This window comes from Talpa europaea (genome assembly GCF_964194135.1).
Source record: "Talpa europaea genome assembly, chromosome: 8".
NCBI classification, from domain to species: Eukaryota; Metazoa; Chordata; class Mammalia; order Eulipotyphla; family Talpidae; genus Talpa; species Talpa europaea.
In genome coordinates, this window is record NC_140075.1 from 37,555,270 (window position 1) to 37,581,942 (window position 26,673).

At 39.3% G+C, this 26,673-nt stretch overlaps 1 protein-coding gene across 3 annotated transcripts in view; it reads left to right on the top strand.

Annotated features, from left to right (window-relative positions):
• SLC12A1 (solute carrier family 12 member 1) overlaps positions 1-26,673 on the top strand; it is a gene marked incomplete at its 3' end in the record, with an annotated part of 80,219 nt that overhangs the window by 24,570 nt on the left and 28,976 nt on the right. For all 3 annotated transcript variants that reach the window (XM_084240366.1, XM_084240364.1, XM_084240365.1), the window contains exons 6-16: positions 119-229; positions 2,210-2,321; positions 3,847-3,974; positions 8,387-8,471; positions 11,852-12,003; positions 13,108-13,215; positions 13,528-13,651; positions 15,387-15,488; positions 18,234-18,389; positions 21,773-21,872; positions 22,617-22,728. In XM_084240366.1, the coding sequence (XP_084096492.1) occupies positions 119-229; positions 2,210-2,321; positions 3,847-3,974; positions 8,387-8,471; positions 11,852-12,003; positions 13,108-13,215; positions 13,528-13,651; positions 15,387-15,488; positions 18,234-18,389; positions 21,773-21,872; positions 22,617-22,728 (1,290 nt within the window). The remainder of the gene's footprint in view (positions 1-118; positions 230-2,209; positions 2,322-3,846; positions 3,975-8,386; positions 8,472-11,851; positions 12,004-13,107; positions 13,216-13,527; positions 13,652-15,386; positions 15,489-18,233; positions 18,390-21,772; positions 21,873-22,616; positions 22,729-26,673) is intronic.

A 26,673-nucleotide genomic window follows, 5' to 3' on the forward strand; every position in this document is an offset into this window, starting at 1 on the left:
ATCCTATATGGCCCCGGGCATTACTGCACAGTGTCTCTTCTTACTATGAATGCAACAGTCAGATATAAAGGGGAAAAAGTACTCCTCTAACTAGCTAAATGATTTTTCTTTATTTCAGGAGAGTGACTCAATGATGGTGGATCCAACCAATGACATCCGGATAATCGGGTCCATCACTGTGGTGATCCTTTTAGGAATTTCAGTAGCTGGAATGGAATGGGAAGCTAAGGTGAATCTCTCAATGATGCTATCAAAAACTGCTGGGCAGATCCTGAACAGATTGCAGGAATAGAAGGAACCCCAGATTCAAAGAGAATTGCTGCTATTACTACTGTGGGAAACACTGTAGGTTAGCGCTGAGCAAACATCAAGCCCTGAGAGGCCAGTGATAGAGCCTGTACTTTCTTCTCTTTTGTGCTACCATCACTGTGTCACAGCCACCATGTGATTGCTGCCTCTTCATGCACAGAACCCTAATGAGTGCAGTGATGGTAGATGCTGGAATCATGCATCTTTCCATCACATTCCTGGTAACCCCTTCCAAGTGGCCTATGGGTGCTGAAGTCCAAAAGGATGGCAAATTTGGTGGCATTAGAGGCAGAAGAATTATCTCTTCCAGGAACCCAGTACTTCAGCAGAAAATTTGAGGGCATTATGAACCTTGGAATTAGAGAATATCTGGATTTAACAAGTAGTAAAATAGTAAATTTCTGAGTAATGAATGGGAAACATATCATTTGCCTATTTAGCCAGTGACCCATATAACTGAAATTCTTCCTTGTGCCTCAAGATGAAGTAACAAGACCTCAAGTGGCTAGCAGAAATGGAAAGCTAGCCAGAGTGTCCCACCTAGATAAGGCTATAGGAACATTCCTACACGACATCTGTCTGTGAATTATGTGTTCACACATTAAACAAGCATTGGTTACAATGATTACAGGAAGTGCCTGTCCTGTTCTGGTCACTCTATAGGTACTGAATAATCACTGGTGACCAAAACAGAAACAGTCTCTGTTCTAATGGACACTGTGGTCTGTCAGGAGATGAGCAATAATAAGATTCATGACAAAATATAAAGCGGCAAATTGTCAACCTGCTATGAAGGAAACAAACAGGTACCTAGATAGAACATGACAGGGAGACCCAACCTACTTTCCATGATTTTATTCCAGAAAGAGAATATGTCGTTCTGTGGAAGTAGAAGGTAGTATTGAAAGCACTAACTAATCTGTTGTTCAAGTGCTGGATTTGAATCTGGTTTATAGTTCTATGACCTTTAGTAAATTATTTAACCTCTCTGTGCCTCAGTTTCTTTATCTTTGAAATTATTTAGCCAAAGGAATAGTGGCAAAACTCAAATTGCATTTCCTTTACTGTAAGCCTCTGGTGAAACTTAGCTCTTGTTATTTAGATCCAGGGGTCAAGGCAGGCACCTCGGAGGAGGCAACTGAGACTTGAAAGGATGAGCAGAAAATATCATGCAAAGAGTAGGAATAAATACATTTCCAGCAGAGGGACCAGCATTTGGCACTGCCAAGCTAAACAACACCTTAAAATGGTGGAGGGACTAAGGAAACTCTTGGGCCGTCAGCCTTCCAGACTGTAGGGCACACATGCAGCTCACTATCAAGGGCACTAAGCATCAAAGGACGTCTGTGAATCATTCTGTGTTTTCTTCTGCAGTTAGCACTGGAAAGGGTGCTCTGCCTAGAAAAGAAATCAGCTCCAGACTATAGTGGAGGAGTATGGGTGCTTCAGTGGAGGACAATGGTGTTGCTACAGTGACTACACCTGAGTGGGGGGAGCCCTGCAATGTCAACACACTAGCAAGGATGGCAAATAATGGTACAATGGTACTTCAATAACAATAAATAAATTTTAAAAAAAAGAAACATCTCTGTCAAGGTTAAAACTTTTGGCTCCTCTTACATTCCTGTGCACATTGCAGTAAATCACCCACCTAACACTTGCAATGTTATTGAAATATCACCCTCAAGTACCAAAAACATGCTCCCAAGAAGAGGTAGCATCCACTCTCGGGTCAAATAAGGCTTATTAAGATGCCATTCTCTTTATTATCTACTATGGATGGAAGAGTCTTAACTGGACAATCTAATGGTGTCTCTTCAGTGGACACTGGCAATGTTTACAGTCACATAAAATTGGTGAATTAAATCTAAGTTGGCCTCCCTCTGCTTTGCCATTCCAGGCTCAGGTGATCCTTCTGATCATTCTCCTCATTGCTATTGCAAACTTCTTCATTGGAACTGTCATTCCATCCAATAATGAGAAGAAGTCCAGAGGTTTCTTTAATTATCAAGGTAATGAGTTGCTTTGCAATGAAGGGTTCTTCCCAGCCTGCCCCCATGACCAACCCCATGACCTCCACCCCAGCCACTGGAATCCTGTGGTGCTCCAGGGAAGAGCCTGGAGCTGGAGTCACGAGAGCCAGAGTGAGTCCCAACCCTGCTGCTTACCAGCTAGACGGGTTCTCTCCTGTTTGTGGGCCTCAGGCCCTCCTACTGCAGTGAATAATAATAATAACTTCTTGAGGGGGTTTCAAGAAGCAGATAAGATAGTGGATATAAAAGTGGCTGCAAACCTTAGAGTGCAAGACAAGTAATTTTTGCTGTCAAATAGTGGAAGTAAAGTGTTTGTGCAAGGAAAGAGAACACTGCTAGATTGTTTCATCACTGAAAGCTCTAAAGTTCAGCATAGTTACTTTTCTCCTTCCTGCTGAACTTTTTGACACCTTGCTCTCCTAGAACATTAACATCACATACCTAGTTATCACATACATAAGAGATTGTAGGAGTCACCAGCGCACCATCCTCTGATAGTGTCACTGAGTGTGAAATGTGGTGTCTCTTCCCTACTCCCCTCCACATATGCCCTCTTTCCTAGCTTTCCTTTCTAGCTTAAGCAGGAAACCACTGCTGAGGTGTTTGTTCTTTTAAGTTTCCCTTCATGATGTGTTCAGTTGTCAAAATTTTTGTTTCATTCCTCTATCACATCACCTCTTTCTTCCTGAGTTTTTTTTTTTGTAAAGATTGGCTGGTTTGCTTTGCATGTCACCAATCTGCTCCTCTCTATTCTTTTCCCTCCTCCAGCCCCTGCTGTCATTTTTTTGATGTTTTAAACTTTCTTTCCTTTTTGTTGCATTATCCCAAATTCTTTTGTTCACACTTTTCTTCTTTTCTTTCTTCCTTTTCCTTTCTGTTTTTCTTCTAAACTGCTTCCTTTTCATTTAATTAATTTGCTCACAACCTCTGGGGATAGTATTATCTTATGACCAAAGCTCCTGAAAATATTATTTTACCATACGTGAGAATATAGAATGTAGAAGGATTTAAGATCCAATTTCTACAAGCAAAGGGTAGAGAAGACCATTAGTAGAAAAATTGTAAGGTAGCCTCATCCACAGGGTTCTCATCCAACTCAAAGAAATCATAAATGCATTATAAATGCAGTATAAATGCAGTTACCATATTGAAGCATGTTGACTCTGTGTCAGGGGTACAGGATATGAATACATGAATGTGCGTAGTATATTTGTGAGTATGCCCAGTATGTTCATGAGAAAATTCTCCATTCTTCATTCTTCTAGATCCAAAGAAGTCAGGCAGCCTGAATCTCTGTTAGCACTAGAATGATTGGCCCTTTAGACCTATATCCTAGAGCTCTAAAACTTTGTGATACGTAATTTGACTCTTGGCAAACATTACAAAAGGCTCATCAGAAGTACACCAACATTTTCAATCACTTCATTCCATTTCAAATATAGGGATCCCTTTCTTATTCTGTGGATAAATCTAAATGACAATTTTCTCATTATCTGTGTTGCAGCATCAATATTTGCAGAAAACTTTGGGCCAAGCTTCACAAAAGGAGAAGGCTTCTTTTCTGTGTTTGCCATTTTTTTCCCAGCAGCAACTGGGATTCTTGCTGGCGCCAATATCTCGGGAGACTTGGAGGTTTGTGTTTTCTTGCTTTGTAGCCCTGGGGTGTGGGGGTGCAGTTGGTGGGCAGCATAAAGAGCTATAGAAATGACAGTAGCCATGTTTCTGTACAGATTTGAAAACTATGAGAGGTTCGCAAAGTTTCCTTGTTACTTAAAATTATCTCTTTTAATGCCAACTATCCTATTTCTGATAGTTCATACAAATGTCATATTCACTGACCACAGGACAGAGTATATTGACAGTATGTTACATTCCCAACATAACAAATATAGTTCAGTGAAATAAAAATCAGAACCATTCATTTTCTTTTAAGCACAAAATGAATGAGAACACTGAAGAGTGAAGAAAAACCAAAAACAAATTTAGTCACTTTATGACTAAATACTTATGTCATTATAAATCAGAAACATATCCTCTATTTAATAGGTATTTATTTATCATTCCACTCATATTACTCTATGTTAAGTATTGTAAGAAGCAGTATATTAATTAGGATATTGGCTTGAATATTTTATAAATGACTAGTATCAGTGGCCTAAACAAGATAGAAGGCTTTATTTTATAGCATAAAAATTTGATCCTGTACCTCTAAATCATATATAATGTTATAAATCTATGTTACCAAAATTAAGAGAAATTTTTTGAGCTAATAGGTCATTCAGGGAAATAAGAAATGTCTCTCCAAAAGGTAGCCCAGGAACCCAGAAAAGCTCCCTTGTTTTACTATTTATTCCCTTGGGGAGGTTACCCTCATCTTCAGGGTCCAAGATGACTAATCATTTCCAAGAGCATGATCCAGTCCATAGGAAGAGGAGCAAGGAGTTAGAGAGAAAGCATGTTCTAGAACGCATGTATCACTTCTGCATCCCATTGACCAGAAATTAATCTGTGACTGAACTTAGTTGCAAATAAGGCTGGGAAATATAGTCTCTAACTGGGCTGCTATGTGTCCAGATAAATTGTAAGGGGTCTAGTATTAAAAGAAGGAAGGTGACATTGGATATTAGGAAACAATAAACAGTCCTCATGATGCACCCAATAAAAAGACACACAATTTGCCTCAATAAATGTATAATCAACTTTGGGAGACAACAAATACTTGCAAGAGCTATCAAGAGATATGTATAAATGAAAACTGTATGCATTGTCTAAGCAGATTATGAAATAAAAATAATGAATAAATAATTTTTACACTAGGGATGATTTCCTCAAAGACGAAACTTTTCAATGTGAACATAAAGGCTAGATTCTATCTCTTGGGATAATATATGCGGCTCTTCCAGGGAGAGAAGCAAAAGAATAGCCAGGCCTGGAGAAACTAGGGAGAGTAAAGAGTCTCTCACAGTTTAACTAAAGAAACCCTGATGAGACTGGATGGATGGAAACCTTGTAAGACGGGAGGAAACAATTATTGGAGAAGCCTGAGCTACAGATCCTAGAATATAACCCCTTGAAAGTGGACACTTTATATTTGGTTTTGTTCATTGCTGTATCTTTGAAGCTAGTGAGACTTCAGTAAATATTTATGAAGTGAAAGAATTAAGGCATTTACATTTGTTACATTAAAGACCACAGAGCTATCTTAAATTCTTGAGCAGAGATATGGCATAAAAAAGATGATCCTGAGGCTCAGAAAAACTAAGAAACTGTTCAAAATGACTCAAATACTAGATATCACTGTTTATTAGCTATAGATGTTGCGCTTCTGATTTCTAGGCTTTTGAAAACATCAGAGGTCACTGATGTGAAGTTCTGCAAACTAAAAGTACATATTTAAATGAAATAATATTGGACTTTCCTTAAAACCTCTTAAAAACCAGTCTGTATTAAATGTTTAGTAGTCAGTTCAAGCCAGCCAACACTTACACCTACACCAAGCTCCTACTTACACCAGGCAGTGGAGAAACAAAGAGTTCAATCCTTCCCACGACAAGTTCATGGTCCAAGAGGGAGACAGATTTATTCCATGTGAGTCTTAAGAAGCAGTAACAGAATCCTTGCAAAAGAAAGAGGAAACTGTAATTTCCTGCTCCCAAAAAAGTAAGGGAAGGATTTCAGAAGAGGGGACACAATCCAGATGTTAAAGGATTAGGAGTTCATCCATAGAACAGAGAAGGAGGGAACTGTCAGTAATCACAAATATTGTTTCTCTGTGACAATAAAGCTGGGATTTATCAAAATATAATGGATTCTGTTCAACTTAGTAAACATTTACTATTTATACACTATAAAGATATGTCAGATGATGACTGGTGCTCACAATCTTAGAATCCTTCTCAAAATGGCTGCCAGTGACCATCAGTGAGAGTTAGCACAAGGGGATGTCATAGAGTGCCATCCTGAACCTTGTATTTGTTAACACACTAATGAATGACCTGTAAACACGTGCCTTGAAGAAGATTTGGGAGGTACCCCAGATTAATCTAGATGCAAGATTAAGGTGTGGCTGACATACTCAAAAAGCAGTAATCTAACAGACTTCTTGTAGTCTGTCTTGAGAAAAAATTACATATTTCATGAAGAAAGGTGAAAGAAAATTAGGTATTGGGTTGCTGTAGAAGGAATGGAAGTTAATTTGTACAGTAAAAACTAAGTATCTGTCAAAGCTCTGAGCTGGGTCTGGAGGAAATGTAGTCAGAACAGGGAGCATGACCATATAATGATGGACACCTTCATTTACATTAGGGCAGCTAGACCCTCAGGTAAGTTCTTTAAAAGTACTCTTCGAACTTGTATCAGATAGTTCTAAATAAAAAGGAAGCTTGTGTTTTAGATAAGACTACCTTCCAGCTTCACTGTTCTTGTTCTTCTATGTACTTCTCATCTTCCCACTTAAATCAGTTCTTCATATTTCACTTAGAGCCCAAGAAATATTTTATAAGATAAAATTTTAAATATAACATGAATTGGGAGACCTGGGGGAAAGAGGGGCTATTTCAACCACAGTTGCCTCCTTCTTCCATCTATGTGTTGCTCACATGTGCTGCATTCACTTTTGGAGACAATAGCTGGGAAAGAAAAGGCTGTGTGTACATGTATCAGAACAAACGCTATGTGTAGATATTCCTAGAAGAGTAGGAAGGAAGGGATGGCTCTTTTTGGCTGGTTTTCTCTGCAGGGCAGATTTGTTGGTTAGTTACAGCCAGCTGTTAGGTTGAGTGGACATTCACTGAGTTGATATTTCTGATGGATTTGATGAGATGATTTCAGTTAAAAAAAAAGTTCAAACTTTGTTTGACTACATTGATTACATATGTGTATTGATAAATCTCATGTTCTCTTGTGGGGAAACTAATGCCTACTGACATTGTGCTTCCCTTAATTCAGTATTTTTATTTTTTAATAAAGATTTATTTATTTATGCATACAAGAGCTGGGGTACAGGCCAGAGATGAGGAAGTGGGGGGGCGGTGAGAGGACTCACCAGAGACAGAGTGGGGAGCAGAACAGGCAGACTGACTGAAATACACTGCTGAGGGTAGCAGCGGGCAAGACAGGAAAGGTCTGCTGTGCCGTGTGGGCTGCTCCCTGGCATGCCGGGGATCGAACTCATGCTCCAGAGGCTGCGGATTGCTTCATAGTGCATTGCTTAAGCCCTTGAGCCACCAGGGAGGCCCTAATTCAGTACTTATTGATTGTTACTCTGTGTACCACCTTGGATAAGCAAAGTATACATTAAAATCTCTAATAATCACTGGTAAGTTGAATTCAATTATTTAAAAGATATTCCTGAGAAACTGATTATGATTTAGTCCCCCATATAGGATATAAAATGGTATATTATATATGATGTGAGCTCAGCTCAGTGAGTTTGTATACATTTATAAGCAAGAGAAAAGCCCATTATCGGGTATCAGCTTAAATTTGCCTCCTTTTAATACTTGCTTATGGAAATTAAATATCTCCCATTGCAGTCATTCCTGAACTAGATTCCCAGTAGGAAAATTGAGGGATTGGAGAAGTTAGTAAATCATCTTTTTTGTCAGTCAAAAGTGATTTTTTCAAGGCAAGCCTACACTTAGTACAAAACAAATACACACATAGATACCATCCATGAGCTGGGTCCATTTGTATCTTTTCCCTAATACGGTAAGGCCTGATAAGTCTGCATGAAGTCACAGGAGATAAAAGCCAGGGCAGGGTCCTAGTATGTTAACTAACATCTGCATTTTTCTATAGAAACTCCTTCCTGGCCAGTTAAGAGATCTTTTCTATTTAGTGCAAAACTCCATAGATTTCTTTATGCATGACAAACACTTTCTGCGTGCATGTGTAAAAAGAACTTCCTTGCATTTGCTCAACCTTTAGACTTGCCTCAGGAAGCATAGTCCTCAGTTTGAAAATACACAAACAACTTCAAGTGGTCTCCTTTTCTTATTCCGCCCTGTCTCTTCCTACCTCCACATCATTTTTTTTCCCCGAAGGATCCTCAAGATGCCATCCCCAGAGGGACCATGCTGGCCATTCTCATCACCACCATCGCTTACATAGGAGTGGCCATCTGTGTGGGTAAGTTGACCACTTCTGGTGTCAGAATACCAGAATTACAAGGTGTCTAGTTGTTCTTCACTGCCAGAGGGCTTTCATTGGAAGCTGAGTAGAAACGTTTTTTAAAAAGCAACAATTTTAACTCCTTCCTTGGATGCAATAGGGTTTTTCTTTTTTTAAGATTTATTTATTTTTGCATATAAGAATTGGGGCGTAGGCCAGAAGTGTGGGGGTTGAGGGGGTGGATGAGAGGATTCACCAGAGACAGAGTGGGGAACAAAACAGACAGGCTGACTGAAATACACTGCTGAGGGGAGCAGGGGCGAGACAGGAGAGGTCTGGTGTGCCATGTGGGAGCTCCCTGGCCACTCAGGGATCAAACTCATGCTGCAGAGGCTGTGGACAGCTTCACAGTGCTGTGCTTAACCCCTTGCACCACCAGGGAGGCCCACAATAGGGGTCTGAATGCAATTAAGCGATGATATAGTTCTTTCTGAGTCAGAACTAGAGTTGATCAAGATTGTCATTCTACCTGCACCCAGGAAAAGTCCCATTTTGCCACTCTAGTTGACAATCTCCAAGAAAAGCACCACTTTCAACCCACCTCCCTTGTGCTGGAAGGCAGATGAGGGGCAGAGCAAGAGAAAAGAAGCCCCAAATAGAACCAAACCCACAAGACCTCAGGAAATTATAAAAAATGTAACACTGATGACTGTGTCCCCTCCTTGTACTTTTGTCCTTAATATGGAAATGTTACTGTCACCAGTTGGCAGGAAGTCAGCACAAGATCCAGCTGCCCCCACATTGCTCAGTGAGCAGAAAATATATGGATTCGCCTGCTGTTCTGAGCTGACTTTTGTTCCACCTGCTGCCTGCAGCCACACCTCCTCCTGCTTGGGGGTTACCTTGTGCTTATGAGGAGAGGAAGAAATGTGGCAGGAGAGGAAGAAATGTGGCAAACTCAGGGAATAAAACTCTTTTCTTGGCATTAGGCAATGCAGTTTCAGGCTGGACCTCTTTGGAAGCCTTGGCAACCGTTTTACCAAAGGGTGTGGCCCAGATGTCCTCTGCTCACTGCAAAGGAATTTGGAAAGCGCTTATATCTTAAGTTGGTTTCTGGAGAAAAAGCAAAACAATTCCTTTTAAATTCCTACTTCTCTTACTGTCTCTTATTTGAGCAAATTGGGTGATGGTGTTAACTGCATTGTGGCATTTCCAGGTTTAGCTACAGGTGAAGAAATTTTACTCCACTGTTTTAGGAAATAGGCACATTTTTAGATGATATTGAAGTTACCTAAAGTTAAATTTCCCAAACGATTTTCTTTCTCACAAAGTAAAAATGAAGGAATGAGTAAAGCTACAGATTTGATTTCAGAGATTCTTCTAGTTTTTGCCTTTGGTAAGTGATAAAAAAAATTCTATGTTGCTATACTTTTCCCAGAATAGGAAAAGAATATTGTTGAGGTTCAAGTCCTGTCATTAGAATAAGGAATGGTGCATGGCTTGGCTTCATGGGAATTTGGAGAGTTTTATCATATAGAAGTTAAAATACATGATTTATAAAAGTTAGCCCAACAAAATGAACAGCATTATTCATAGTTGCCAAGTTATGAAAACAACACAAGTATCCAATGACAGATGACTGGATAAAGAAATTGTGGACTATTAAACTCAATAGAATACTACTCAGCTACTTAAAAAATGAAATAGTGCCTTTGGGGGTGCATTTGGGTACAAAATGAATGGATCTTGAGGTTATAATACTAAGTGAAATAAGTCAGAAAGTGAAAGAAATTTACTGGTATTTTTACTCATTTGTGGAATATAAATAACCAAAGAAAACAAACTGACAAAGCACAGCAAAAATAATTTCTTAGACTCCAAAAAATACCCTATTTACCAGAGAGAATCGGGTCGGGGGTAGGAGGGGATGAGGGTGAAAGGGGGATACAGCATTGGCACTAAGGCTATGGAGGTGGGTGAATGAAGCATGTGCACACATGGAGTTGCTATCCCCAAAATTTACAGTTGTGTAAATGGTTGACATAGTAATAAAATTTGGGGGAAAAAACAGTCCCCTGCTTGAAAAAAAACAAAAAGTAAAATCTGAAATGGATCGTTTCCTTGGTAACGATCATGTTATATATTATTGCTAACATATATATGTAACATATATTTTATATAATAATATCTATAACTTCAAGTATTCAAGTAGAGACTAGCAGGCCAGAGTTAAATGAAGAGAATTCCTACCTGGTTACTTTAAATGACTGTCAACTTGAAGCTCTATGATTTTCAAGTCTTTTCAAAGACTATGAATTCAAAGAATTCAAAGAATATGAATTCCATGGTAAAAAATGAGGGTTCTCATTTGGGATGTCTTTGAAAACTCACCATTCAAAAAAAAAAAAAAATAGCCCTTACCCTAGTTGGATCAAAAAGCAAAATGAACAGCTTATTGTTGACATTTAGCTTGTTAACTATTTATCCTTCAGATAAGCTCAGAAAAGTTTATATATATATATATGTATATATAGACATATATATGTATTTCATATACACATTCACATATTTCAGGAATCCTATCAAATACACAACAGCAGAGATTACAGTTAGAAAAAGTCATAAGGAAAGTCAATGACTAAAATATGTAGCAAGATTCTTAAAAAAGTTCATTACTTCATTTCTGGGAATCTATCCTAGAGAAATATTTTGAAATACAGAAGAAAAATCTTATGCACAAAGATATCCATCATAGAATGTTTATAACAGAAAAAATAACAGAAATACCTGAATGTCAGAAAATAATGGACCAGATAAGCTGAAATAAATATTTGATAGAATATTATTTGGTCATTAATGTTACCTAGAATTTTTAAATATTTTTTTCTTATAACATTTTCTGTATGGTTTGAACAATTCAAATTATATGTAAAGTAGACCATAACTCTTTAAAAAAATTATGCAATGTATATCATTAGTTGAAAAGAAGGGTTGAGTTCTCTTAATAGATTTCAGTAGTGCCCTCCCTCAAATCTCTTGCAAATAAGGAAATAGATCCTTCTACTTGGAAACCAGCCACTCAGTAGCTCTAGGCCAGAAATATGGATTGAGTGTGTATTATGTGCCTTTCAGAAATAAAGAACCCCTACGTCCAAGCTCCTTACAGGAGCGGGGTTAGGGTGGGGGGGGTGGTGGTGGCGGGAAGCCTGGGCTTAAAGCAGACATAGCACCCTATTAAAGTCGGGGGCCTCAGAGATGGCCCCCCGGCACCAGGTCCCAGGAAGCATGATGGTGAAGAAAGAATAGACGATAGGCGGTGAAGACTCAAACAAAATGCATTTTTAGAAGAAAATCTTGAGGGTTTTCAAAGAACTGACAAGTCACTGCTGTTTGCACAGGGGCCTGTGTGGTGCGAGATGCCACCGGGAGCATGAATGACACCATTGTTCCTGGCATGAACTGCAATGGTTCGGCGGCCTGTGCGTTGGGCTATGACTTCTCAAGATGTCGACATGAACCGTGTCAGTATGGGCTGATGAACAATTTCCAGGTTCGAAGCACCAAAAAGGACAATGTTTATTGCTATTCTTTTCAGTTTTAGAACATCATATATAATGAAACTTTTGCCTCTGCCTCTGATTGGTTATTGATCAGTTTGAATTCAGCCAGGAACAATTCCTGTGGGTGGGAAGAGAACCAGATCAGCATTCTGAGTAGCAAATTCGGAATCCCTTTATGGTGGAGGGGACAGATGAGGCAGTTGTTTGAACTGCATCAGCAGGGAAAGAGTCCCAGCCTACATCCTGTACCTTCCAATCAATTAGGCAAGATTTCATGGCTGGACTTAGCTCTTGGAACGCATTTCTTTCATGGACTTCAGCTTAGAAAAAGCATCTCTAGTGGCTTGGAGGGCCCGGGAGACAAGGCCTAGAAGGAAATTGTGAGTGGCAGAGGGGGATGGGACAAGGGAAATTGGTAAAACTGTTGGACATGAAACATATTAATTTGTCTGAATGATTGCTGAGGATAGGGAGAAGCAAATTTGTCATGAAGGCTTCATTCATCTATTTTAACAACCAGTAAAGAGAACTTAACTTGGCTGAAGTCATTATTCCAAAATCTGACTTAAATTGATAGAATCTCATCACGTCTCAGATATGAAATTATATTTAATGAGCACAGAAAAAGCAAAGGTTTGAAAAGTCTCTATGTGCAAGAAGAACAAAAAAGGCTAATGTCTCTTAAAAGACTAGTAAACAGCTGAGTCCCTCCCCAAAACTTATTAAAATACCACTTTCTGCTGGATAGAATTTCCAATCATCAAAGAAACATATGCCCACAAAAGACAAAGGGAGAAGTGTCAAAATCCTTGAAACCATTTCCTTTTTTTATTCTTTCCAGTATTTTCTGGATGTAGTGTGGTGAGCATTTGTCAGTTTTATAAATAACAACAACAAAAAGGCCATTTTCATTTTGAATATTCAGAACTTGAGGATGAAGAGGGGGTGGGCTGGGAATCTGGGTAGAAGCAGTTGGCTTATAAAGAAGATTCCAAATCCTAGAAAGTTGAAAGGGAAGCATTTGTATAAAAACTTGCAAAGTTTTTTTAACTGTCTGCCGGATGAGTCTTCTTACTTGACCTTCTCTTCTCAAGGTCATGAGCATGGTGTCAGGGTTTGGCCCCCTCATCACTGCTGGGATCTTTTCTGCAACACTCTCCTCCGCCCTGGCCTCCCTCGTCAGCGCGCCCAAAGTGTTCCAGGTGATACAGACACAAGAGCTTGTGCTTCTCTTTAGCTCTGCTGCCACCAAACATGGATGAAGCAGAAATATTCATTCTCACCTGCAATCATTTTCTGTCACTTTCCGAAATAGTTTAATTAATGTTTGCATCTGGCTCAAATACTATGTCTGCCACATAGTCGAGATCCATTCAAATAATATAAGAATGATAAACTGGTGTGGCACACTGCATATTACTTCATCTTTCTCCAAATCTTCATGTTTGAATCACCTAGGGAAGATGGCTGTGCCTTGATATGAATGATGTGTTTCTCCTCCTCTCTTCCATTAGGCTCTGTGCAAGGACAACATCTACAAAGCCCTGCAGTTCTTTGCAAAGGGTTATGGGAAAAACAACGAACCCCTGAGAGGCTACGTCCTCACTTTTGTGATAGCCATGGCGTTCATTCTTATCGGTTTGTAGCTGACTTGTTCTTATTGAAAGTCAAAGAATTCCTTTGACTACTTACAGGGCTTTCCTCTGAACTTGAGAAATTGCCTGGTTTTCATTTAATGTCTCATTGGGGAATGGGAATGTGTCTGAGAAGGAAATGAGGCCTTTGAGGACCTGAGGTGGACTTCAGACTTTAATCTTTGAATCGGAACATTGGAAATCCATCTAACCAAATGTAACTGAACCCTCCCACCTACCCGTTATAGGCTAATTTTGGCAAGTCCCTCAGCTGCTACTGGTCCTTATGGCCCCTGTCCTGGCTGTCGGCAGCAGAACTGAAATGGCCATTCTCAAAATGTGGTCCTTTGACACCCGTGGCAGAATCAGATCACCTGCATTTTGTTCAAGTACAGATTTTTCAGGCTTAACCCTTATCTCAGGGATAAGGAATCTGCCTTTTTAAAAGCTCCTTGAGAGATTCATTGGCCACTAATATTTGAAAATCATTTACCTGGACAATAACCTCACCTCCCTCTCCCTAAACCTTAAAGAAAGTTACCTCACCATGGAGAGACATGTCATCAAGTTTAGCCCGCACCTTCCTCACTTGCCTGTCAGGTACCACTGCAGCTGGTGGGCATGTCAGAGAACGTGAGGACTACCAGCTCTGTGTGCTGGTGGGCTGAGCTCAGCTTCCACATGTTGGTCCCAAACAGGAAGGCACCTCCCTGTCCCATAAAGTCAGACATGAATCCTCCTCAGATTTCTGTCAGGGTGAAGAGGGGGAAAGAGGAAACCTTATGTAAGTTAGATTTTAAAAAAAAATTTTAAAGTATGTACTGATGTTTCAATCTGAACTTAAAGACTTAAAATCATTGCCTTATACTGCATTTAATGTGATGAAATGACCAAAGTAAGAAAAAATATGTGTAAGGTAAATATCCTCAAAAATCACTCTGACAGAAAAATATAGGTGAGCTTCATGGCACATGCTTCGTGGCAGGTTGGTTTTTTGTTGTTTTTTGTTGTTTTTGGTGTGTTTTGTTTTTTTTTTTTTGCCTACTTTCTCACAATGTTCTAGAATCACTCCAGCTGCCACCTGCATTTGCATCTCTGAGGTTGAGAGATCTCTGAACTTCACATGAAAGAAAATTTAGATTATTGCTTATATTCCCAAAGCAAATAAGTCAGCTAGGATTAAATCATACTGGATATAAGCAACTGAGGTAAAAGGGTTTTTTTTTTGGCAAAACTTGATATGTAGCTATCTTTATAGTTGTCGAAAAGTGCAAATGACTCACGGGGGTTTTTGAAGGTCAGAAAGAGCAAGTTGGGTGTATGCAGAGACGTGTATCCAATTGGGTGTTTGTGGCGTACTAGCAGTTATCTGTCACCCAGCAAAGGCTTCTGATGTGTATGTGACAGAGAAGGAACACAGTGTTTGATATCTCTGGAACAGGCTGTTTATTATAGCCCAATCCCCAAACCTACCCAGCCCGCTCAAATGTTCTGTAGGCAGAGCTCTATCTATTGTCTGATTTGTGGGTTTTCTTGTTTCTTACCTCATGGAAGCTCTGGCTAAAAATATATTTTGAAATGAATGCAGCCCCAAAGAAAAATCACCAACTTTGTAAACTTTGACAGCTGCTAGCTATGTTTTCAATTTCCAAATAAAGTCAAGCTTCCAGGCTATCACAGCTGTTCAGCTCCCCCTCTCACCTCTCATTCATACATGCTCAATTCTGCTTCTTTCACAGCTGAACTGAACACCATTGCTCCCATAATCTCCAACTTTTTCCTGGCCTCATACGCACTTATTAATTTCTCCTGCTTCCATGCCTCTTATGCCAAATCTCCAGGTAAGTTGACTTTTCAAGACTAAAATTAGCCAAAGCAGTTGTCTCAATAAAATGAAATAAGCCAGTGAAAAGTACACGGTCTGTTTATATGTTTCCTTATATCCTAGTGGGCAGTATAATCCACTTTATTTTGGTGAGTTGGGGGATGACTTCTGAAACAGAAAAAGAATCATTTAAGCAATGGCCTTTTTGACCAACCGGAAAGTCAATTTTCTCCTGCCGCAATAAATTATTCATTGCAAGAGAAACCACATTTATTTCAGCAGTAGAAAAACACCACTATTTATTTCCAGGGTGAAAGTGACCACAGAAGTGGAATAAATGTATATATTTGAAACTTCCTTACTATCAATTTGTTTCTTGCCCATGGTGCAGAAGAGAAGGATGAGTAGTTCCCATAATTACCTGCTGAGTGCAGTCAATGCAGATTCACGTTGAAACTGGTGACATCCCTGTACTCCTCAAACTGTGGTTTACAGTGGTACAAAATTTCACACCAAAGAATGTCCCCATGTCTAGTCACCCCTCACCTTTCATTGTTTCCATTGGCCAATAGAATGTCTTATCCCTTTCTCCCAACATAGAGATTTGCCATTATTGACCTTCACTGCAAGAATTTTATCAGAGACATAAACACATTCCCTGTCTTTTAGAATCTGCTATGAGCTCAAGCTTCATTTAGAAAATCTGTTGCCAATAAGACAACATATAGATGGCAAGGCAACTAGGCAAGACAACATATAAGACAACATATAGACAATAAGAAACATATAGATGGCAAGGCAACCAGAAGATAACTGAGGACTTCTGTTGTATTGTTTTCTTTTAAAGCAGAGAACATTACATTCTAGACAGAGAATCTGCAAATCATAGAAATCTGTGCCTCCATGCCATGTTATGTCCATTAAAAAAAACAAAAACAAAACAAGGTGAAGTAATAGAGGTGAGCAAGGAAAAAAATGTAGAAAAGGAGAGAAAAGGGAAGAGAAGTAAAAAAATAGTAAAGCACAAAGGATATACATGGATAGACACAACCCAATCCCTCCCCCCTCCCATCCACCCCTCCCCAACACACAGACATAGACTTCCAGGAAAAATACATTTCCAGTGCTGTTCTCTCGAAGAGTTATTTCCCTCTTGTGGTAATTCAGGAAATTGCTCCTGAAAACTGAGAGCTCTGTTGTGTTTTGGCAACTCCAAATTTAAAATGTATGTCACCCAGAGATCAAATGTGCCCTTTAAAAATTGGAGTTTCTGGGCCTCCTTGGTGGTGCAAGGAGTTGAGCATCAGCACTATGAAGCAATCCGCAGCCACTGCAGCACGAGTTCGATCCCCAGCCAGGGAGCTAACTCACAGGGCACAGCAGACCTCTCCTGACTTGCCCGCTGCTCCCCTCAGCAGTGTATTTCAGTAGATTCACCTATTCTGCTCCCCACTCTATCTCTGGTGAATCCTCTCACGCCCACCCCTGCACCTCTGGCCTATACCCCAGCTTTATTTATGTATGCATAAATAAATAAATCTTATACAAAATCAAAAAATTAAAAAATAAATTAGTTTCCCATTCCTGACCACACTGGCAGCCAGCTTTTTTCATTTCAGCAAACTAATGGAACCTGGGAAACCCCACGTATATATAATTCTTGAAAATATTTTCATTGAAAAATGCACAATATATTCAAGCACTGAGTTTAAGAACTCATTGCAGAAAAACGTCTGCCTCTCCCCTATAGATTGCTGTTTCTGCAAGGGCAAGGTCTATTCTCTGAGGTTGAAGGAAGGGTTAGCAGGAAGACTGCTCTGTGTTCTCCACGGAACAATAAATCCATTGTCTTCTTTGTTCCCCCCACCATGATCCCATATTTCCATTTGTCCTTTTCCCTCCCTTCTTAACCTCAGAGCCCTCAGGATATTTCTTGATTTCCATTGGTTTTAGAAAGGGTTTTATATTATCAGATTGCCTGCTATATAAATGTATTTTTCTTATTTTGCTACACATAATTCAAATTCCCTTCATGTTGTTGAAATTGGCTGCTTTGGATCCTTTCTTGCAGCTATATAATACTCCAGGTGTGGATATACCACAACTTTTGGAGCCAGTTATCCATCGATGGACATTTAGGCTGTGCCCATCATCCTGGTTATTGTAAATAATGATGCTATAAACATTATAAACCATATGGGCTTTTGTGTTAATGGAAGCATATATTTTGGATATATGATTATTTTAAGGTAAATCCACACTGCTTTCCAAAATGGTCGCACCAGTTTACATTCTCACCAACAGTGTACTAGGCTCCTTTTTCTCTGAATCCTTTCCAACACTTGAATAAACCTATTGTCTTAATCTCCTCTTCCTTGAACCACGGAGTCCCATCCCCTCCTCCCCATTAGATCCTATTCTTGCCATTCCACCTGCCTGCTTTCAACTCCTGATGGAATAGGTATCATATGCTCAAGTTTCTGTAGCTTAGGAAGACAGTCAGGGGGCAGGTAGATAGTACGAAGGGGGCCTGAATGACAGCACATCCTGTAGCATCCTTATTTGGTATCATTACACCTTTATTGGCCAGGGACCCAGGAATCACAGAAAACTAATAACAGAGGCACTTGATACCTAAAAGCTCTGATTTTTATGCCAGAAGAAGAAACTTGTCACCTGCATTCTAAAAATATACAATGGTATGATGGCGACAATGAAAGTATTTCTTGTACCCATAGATTTTTTTTTTCTTTACTTTCAGGATGGAGGCCTGCATATGGGATTTACAACATGTGGGTATCTCTTTTTGGGGCCATTTTGTGCTGTGCAGTTATGTTTGTCATCAACTGGTGGGCAGCTGTCATCACCTATGTCATTGAGTTCTTCCTTTATATCTATGTGACTTATAAGAAGCCAGGTAAGATAAGGACTGTGTACATGGGGGTTTCCAAAATATGTTCCACTACTCATTCATTCAACAAACCTTTATTAAGCAGCTCCTGTGTGTCTCGGTGTGCTCTGTGTTAAGTTATCTGTGCTAGGTGTGCTAAGTTATCTATTATAAGATATACTCTAATACTAACAATAGTTCATCTTGTTGAATAACTGTTATAGACCATGCACACATTTAATCCTCACAATAATGCTGTACATTTGGTTTCTATAGATGTAGTAATTGGAGTTCAAAGGGTTGAATATTTACTGAGGTAACAGTCAGGGTGTGACGGAGCTGACATTTTAACTAATGTATGTAATACCAAGCCCCGTAAGTTTTCCTTTATGTCACCTCTGATATCCTGTTAAATGAGATATAGTCCCTCACAGACCCACACATACAGCCCCTACACATAATGATACAATAGAGAAGTACTATGAGAATGAAATGAAGGAATTGCTGAGAAAGAGAGAGGAAGTGATTAACTCCAAAACGTTATCTAAGAAAACTCTCCTGGTTCTTCCTTGTGTTCCCAGAACCAAGCACTCAGCAGGCACTTTAAATAAATATTTTTTGAATGATCAAATAAGCTACTTAAAAAAAAATGTGAAAGACTAGGGGTTGGTCAATCTGATAGAGGGAGAAAGATATTCCAGGCAGAAGGAAAAGCATGAATGAAGTTTGGAAGCATATAAGCACAGGGTACATTTGGGAAGGTTCAAGGCCTTGAGCAAGAATGGAACTCTTGGGCCTCCCTGGTGGCCTAGAGGTTGAGGGCTGGGTTGCGAAGCTGCCCACAGCCTCTGCAGTGTTGGTGAGATATCCGGCCACCAGCGAGGGTCCCACATGGCATGCAGACCTCTCCTGCTGCGCCTGCTGCTCCCCTCAGCAGTGTACTTCATCAGTCTGCCTGCTCTGCTCCCCGCTCTGGCTCTGGTGAATTCTCTCACCCTCCCATGCTTCTGACTGTACCCACTGCTTGTATAAATAAATAAATATATCTTTAAAAAAAAAATGTAGCCCTAAGCTTTAAAAAAAAAAAAAAAAAGAATGGCACTCTTGGGCACTAAGAAGAAGGAGCAAATGTGAGACTGGAAGGGTGGGCTGGGGCCAGATAAACAAGAAACTTAAATGTCACGCTGAAGTATTTGGATATTGTAAGCAACAAAAAGCTGCTGTAGATTGCTCAACAGGAGAAACAAAATGGATCAAACTTTGGATATTGACTTTAGAACCAATGAGAAGGGTGAATTGAAACCAGGTGAGGAGAAAGATTACAGAACGTGGTACTGAGTTGTCCAGTTTTAGGGCCCCAACTGATCCCAAGTCACCTCCATGTACCCCTTACTCACGCTCTGAGGATAAAGCAGAGAAGATAGTAATTACTCTGGATGGTTGGTTGTTTTTTTTTTTTTTATTACTTTCTATATTTTTTAATATCAGGTAAAATTTGCACCTGCTAAAATTCACCCTTTACAGACGTACAGCCTTATCCAGTCTTGTACTACCATCACAATCAAAATAGAGGACAATTTCACCATCCCTAAAATTTCCTTTACACTTGTGTATATTCAGTCTCCTCCTAACATCTTAATCCTGCTGCAATCACTCTTCTGACTTGTCTCTACAGCTTTGCCTTTTCCAGAATAGTATACAGAATCATAGTATGTAGCCTTCATACATTATTCCCTTTACATAGGATGCTATCTATTAATTACTTTCTACTTTTTTGTTTGTTTAGAAATATTCCAGTGTATGAATATTTCGCATTTTAAAAGAATATACTGTATTCACCAGTTGATGGACATCTGGGTTGTTTCCAGTTTGGTGTGATTATATGTAAAGCTGCTATAAACACTCACATACAGGACTTCATGTACACCTATGTTTGCATCTATGATTCCCACTCTTAAGCAATGGGATATCTAGGAGTGGGACTTCTGATTATAAAATAAGTGTATACACAATTTTATAAGAAATGGCCAAACTGTTTTTTCACAGTTGTGTTGTCATTTTCCGTTTCTACCGGCAATGGATGAGAGCCAGGTAGCACAGCATCCTTGCCAGCACTTAGTGTTGTCAGTTTTTTGTTTTGTTGTTTTTTTTTTTTAAAAAAAAACCATAATAATGGATGTAGAGGGCTGTCTTTTGGTGGTCTGGATTTCACAGTCTTGTGACTGAAGACATGGGACATTTTATTTGCTATCAATGTAGCTTCACTAGTCAAGTGTCTAAGTCTTTTGACCATTTTTTGAGTTGTTTATTTTGTTGTTATTCCCTCATGAGAACTCTTTATATATTCTGGATGCAAGTATTTTAGAGGTACATGTTTTGCAAATATTTTTCCCTAGGCCTATGACTTGTCTTTTCATTTTCCTTACAGTTTGTTTGAAAGAGCAGGAATTCTTAATTTCTAGTCAATTTTATCATTTTTATGGTTTAGTTTTTTTTTGTTTCTAATCTATCTTTCTCTAATCCAAATTCGCATTTTTTTCTAAAAGTCTTAATTGAGCTTTAGATTTTAAATATATGTCTGTTATCCAGTTTGAGTTAACAATTGTATATGGTGGGAAGAATGGTTCAAGGTTCATTTTTTACGTCTAAATATCCAACTGACATGTAGAGTCTTTATAAGAATAAAATAACCTAAGGTATGCCAAATGCCTGGTGCATAGCACTTAATATTAATCTTCTTTATCACCAGATAATTATTCCCACCATTTCCCTGACTTTTCCAAAGCAAGATTGAAAAGCTCGCTCTGTCTGCCATCTGGGGCATATCTGTACATTCCGTTCAGGACTTCCTCTCATAAATTTAGAGGTTCCACCCAATATGTAGTTGGTTTAACAAGGGTATCACTTACCTCCCTTATTTTAAATATTAAGTCTCAAAAGATCAAATTTAAATGTTTGAAAGTTCATCAACACCCAGAAGTAAGGATTCCTGAATTCTTCAGATTTATTATTCAAAATATAAAGATTGATGAAGACTATCTATGTGCATAGAAATGCCTCTTCTTTTCAATTAAGAATTTGTGAAGGCCTCTTGAATTTATTTGTCCCAAGTCTATCTACATGCACTGTGGTTATCACACAGCTTCTCTACCAAGATTTACCACAAGCAAGATAAAGTTGGATCCCTAGCTGCAAAGACAGGTCTCACATCTAAGAATTCACAAAGTATTTATAGAAAGACACAGTGATCTTTCTAGTAAATCGTACATTACCTTTTGTCTGATTTGGGTACTTATGGCTGCTGGCGCTGCCAAGGGATATAATAGAAGAAAATGACTTATAAAAATTATTCACAGTATACAGATGGAAGGTCAGTGTTTTTTTATGCCAAATTCTTTCTTTGTCCACAGATGTCAACTGGGGCTCCTCCACACAGGCTCTCTCCTATGTGAGTGCTTTAGACAATGCTCTGGAATTAACCACAGTGGAAGACCATGTAAAAAACTTCAGGTAAAATCTGCTTCTCAGGCACCCTGGTGTTGTTCTACATTGGAAGTGGCTTTCCTTTATGGAGAAAAATGCACTTGAGTAGTTATATGCTTTGTGGATATATCTAAGAACAGGCAGTCAGACAAAATGCTGCCTGTTCATGACAGCACCTTCAGGAAAAGAGTGCTTCTCTTCCACTCTGATCTATGCTCACCCCCAAATGTAAACCCTCACAGTGCTGCACTGTGTGTCACCTTCCACACACGGAGACAGAGAAGTGACGGGAGTGATGTGATTTCCAAGAGATGTTCCCAAATCCCCACACACCTCAACCATCGGTGTTGTCTATATTCACCTTACGGTTTGTGGCTTACTGAATCCTTCTTGTAGGATAAGTTACACTTGTAGTTTTTCATTAGTCATCTTATTTTAAATAGAACCTCAAAACACAAGCTTGCAAGAAGGATGAGAGAAAGCTGCATGAAAATACTGACTGGAGAGGGACAGTTTATGTTGGGAATTTGGGAAAAATGGCGGTGGAAATCCAAGATCACCTTTTTCTTACTTCACACTTTTGCCATCACTGAGAATGCAGAGATGGACAGGCAGGAGGGTTCAAGATTTCTGTTGAGAAATCCAAGAAATATTGTCCCATTTTACCAAGACTTGGTGTATTTGTCCATATTTGACAAGTCCAGTGGGTTGGTTTTGGGCAGGTAGGCTTTCTGCAATGACCAGCTCTCTCATTTTTTTTTCCACTCTCAGGCCTCAGTGCATTGTCCTAACAGGAGGACCCATGACAAGACCTGCGCTTTTGGATATAACTCACGCCTTCACCAAGAACAGTGGTCTTTGCATCTGCTGTGAAGTCTTTGTGGTAAGAGCCACTTCATCCCAGGAAGGTGCTTTTTCCTCTCTGTTCACCTTGAGTTGTTTTAGGTGAGCAGAGCAAGTACAGGATATGATAGGAGGATGACAAGCAGTTTGGACAAGAGTCTTTTTCCTTGATTCATAAAGCGAGGCCTAGCGAAGGCCCGTGATTCTGAATTTAAATGAGTGAATAAAGTGTGTTTCAGATTTCATAGGAGACCAACTAAAAGTGATAAATATTTCCAAAGGATGACCTTTGAGTCAAGAAAAAGAGAACTGGCTCAGAAATAAAATGAAGGCATTTGAGCTGATAACTGACTGCAGAAATATAGATGGTGGAATGAGCCAGAGAGTGCTATTATATAGATGAACTGATGAGCAGAGAATGAGATGTAATAGCCTTAAATGACAGCACATAGAATTTAAATTAAATATTTGGATAAACTTGATGACATACAGATAGCAAGGGAATTAGACTAAGTTTTTCAAGCCTTAAATATTCAGAGCTGAATGAGTTCCTTTTTGTTCAGGAGGTATGTGATAGACTTATTGGTGATTTTCCCAGAAGGTATTCAAAGTAGATGCTAGAAATTTAACAATTACTTTTTTAATTAATTAGTTTATTTTTTAATTGTGGTAACATTAGGATTCTCTTCATCAGGAATCACCACCACATTAACTATAATTACCGACCAATTACCAATCTTAAAAGTAGGGAGAAAATGTTAAAATTATAACAAAATAATACATCTAAGTCCTCCAAACTGGCCTATACACATACAAATAACCCACTCAAAATCCTTGCTGGTGTCAGTGTGCTTTTATAGCACTTACCTGTTCTTCAAAGCATTTTCCTACAGTTTTTCTTATTTCAGCTACATAACAGTATAGTCAGGCAAGAAAGAAAAGCAGCCTGTTCTCATTTCCCTAATTGGAAAAATGAGATTTGGTTAAATGAAATTATGGCACAGAGTCAAATGACATGAAAGTTGCAGAGGCCGGCTGCCCTTCTGTGCTGTGCTTCACCCTGAGGAGGAAGCCCTCCTGCACATGTACCCATGGGAGCACTGTTAGAATCAGGTGGTTTACAAGCTCCACTTTCTGTCAGGAAGTCATGTAACCCTGGGGCTGGCCAACCGAGCTTTGATGCAGGAGTTAATTTTCCACATGGCCTCATGACCAGCTCTGAAGCATCCTTCACACTTGGCAATGCTCTAAATGCTATGTGAAGCAAGCTGGTCATAGTCTCTTTCCTCTCAGTGCTTTTATGATAGTAACTCAAATAATATCCCTCAATGCAATTATCTGGTAGGGGGTGGAGTGAATCTTACTCACTACATAAGATTGACAGGTTAAGTAATGACCTGCTGTGGCTCTAGAGGATTTTTTAAAATCTTATCAAGCACCCTTCCCTCACATTATCAACTTTGCTGCCCTAGATTAGTGGATTTCATTTTGGCCAATAGAATACAGGAGCTGGTTTTGATGGAATAAGCAGTTTGGGGAGTTTTTCCTCTCTAACAATTTAGAGAAAACTTAGTTTAGCAGGCAATAAAATATCTTTAGGACAGGAGAAATGAACAGGGAGCGTAAACAGTCACATATTGGCAAGGGAGAAAAGTCTTTCTATAGAGACAAGAGATATTGCTTTTAATTAACCCTTTGCTGCTTTAACCACAATAAAAGAATAGAATTCTGCAATATCATTTCATTTGAAGTAGGCACCTAAAACTGCACCTTCAATGGCCCTGGTTTGACAGGTATATTGGACCACACTATACATCACTGTGGGGTCTCTCCAAGTAAGATCCAAGAGTCTTGCTCCCAGGAGCTGAAGTTCTCTTGGGGAAAGAAAACAGTTACTGCATTAGTTAATGACATCCTACTTAGCTACTTGCTGTGAGTTTCTGAGGCTGCAAATACCGTCATTATTTTTTTGACTCCATGCTCAGTTGTCAGTCATCTTTGCAAAAGAACAGATGGATGTTGGGGGGAAGTCAGCACACTATTAGAAAATTTTTTCCGTAAAGCACAGTGGTTGGTGGTACGCCAACTTTGCAGAAAGGGTTAAATAGTACTGGGGATATTAAGAGACGACTATGTAGTTTTTAACTCATGGAAACTGGCGTTCATGGGCTTTTGAGACAGTCAAGTTTTGAATCACTCATGTCACTTTTTAGCTAAGTCCACATAATTTAGTCTTCCTGTGCTTCAATTTTCTCAGATATAAAAATGGAAATAATAATAATAGCACCTATGTCCCAGGGTTATTGTGAGAATTCTGTAAGATAAGCATCCTAGACTTGCATCCTGGAGATGCTGTTAGTTTGGGATACCGCTACCTACAGACACCCAACTCAGTGTGCTTGATTCATTTTAGTTGTGATCACTGGTAATGTTATTATCATTATTTTTGCTATACTGTAGGTGCTATCTTCATTCCAAAAATATAGCTCCTTCAACAAAAATCTAAAGCAGTTTCTTAGAGAAACCAGGTCTGGACACGGGACCTTGGATATTTTAGACTGTTTAGATGTGTGCTCCCACTCTGCTCATCACAGGACAGTGGCCTGGCATATCCCTCTGGTGGCCTTCGGTTATTTCAAGTGTTAGCTTGAAGTGCTGTTGCACTAGCAGGCAGAAGCCAGACTCAGAGCTCACTGGCATCTGGATGCTGGTGGCTATAGAGGGAAAAGCTTATGACTATAGCTGCCATTTCCTGCAACGGAGGCATTTTAAAAGGATGACTAGATATCATAATATTAAAATTAAGATAGTTATTTTTTTACTGGGATTCCATACCCTAACCTTCCAACTTTCTATTACAACTTCCCCAACAGATCCTCTTCCTCCCTCTTCTTGCCTTTTTTACTGTGCAGCCTAAAGACTGCAGATGAAGGAATCTTCATCAAGACAATTTTGGGGATCCTTCTTAAGGAGTCCAACTGGGTAACTTAACGTATTCACTATTCTTCCCTCTTTGAATGACCATATAACAAATCCCTGACATATACATATCTCTGGGGCTTTATATTCAACGTGCAAGAAACTTTCTTCTTCTTTTGTACTTTATCCCTATCAACACAGAACAAAGAGAATAGGAGAACAGCTTCTGTATCCCCCTCCTATTTCTAAGTATAACCCAGTTCAGGGGGTACAGACACTAGCAAGTATTTAGTCAAGGATTGTAATTTCCATCCATTCTACTCCAGGTAACAAGACATAAAAGAACACTGTCTTTGTCACTCGGTTTCTTCAATTACTCATTGGTAGTAGTTGGAGAGATAATAAAAGCAGTGATTGCAGATTTGGGTTGATGCACTTTTAATTATCTGCATATACTAAATTCAGTTCTAGAAGTCTTATGGTATCAGCTCATTCTGATTTTCCCATGTGAGAAAGCATCCTTTTTTTTTTTAATTTTTTTAAAGATTTATTTATTTATTTGTTTGTTTGTTTGTTTATTTGCTTGTTTATTTATACATGCACTGGGTACAGTCAGAAGCGCAGGAGGGTGAGAGAATTCACCAGAGCCAGAGTAGGGAGCAGAACAGGCAAAAGGACAGAAGCACACTGCTGAGGGGAGCAGCGGGCGATGTGGGACCCTCCTCCGGTGGCCGGGGAGCAGCCGGGGATCGAACCGGCGCTGCAGAGAATGCGGGCAACTTCGCAACCCAGTGCTCAACCACTGCGCCACCGGGGAAGGCCCAAGAAAGCATCCTTTTAATATATCTCACTCATGCACTTCCCAGTTTCGTGTTTAAAGGCAGCCTATGTTTTCTTCACACAAACAAAACCAAAATATACTTTAAAGGTAGAAAGTTGATCTAGTGGATCTGAACATTTGAATACAAATCAGATAAAGCCATTATTCAAAAAAAAAAAAAAACCACTAGCCTTTTTTCTAAATTTTTTTGTCTTAAAATTGCAAGAGGATTTCAAGTCTACAGTG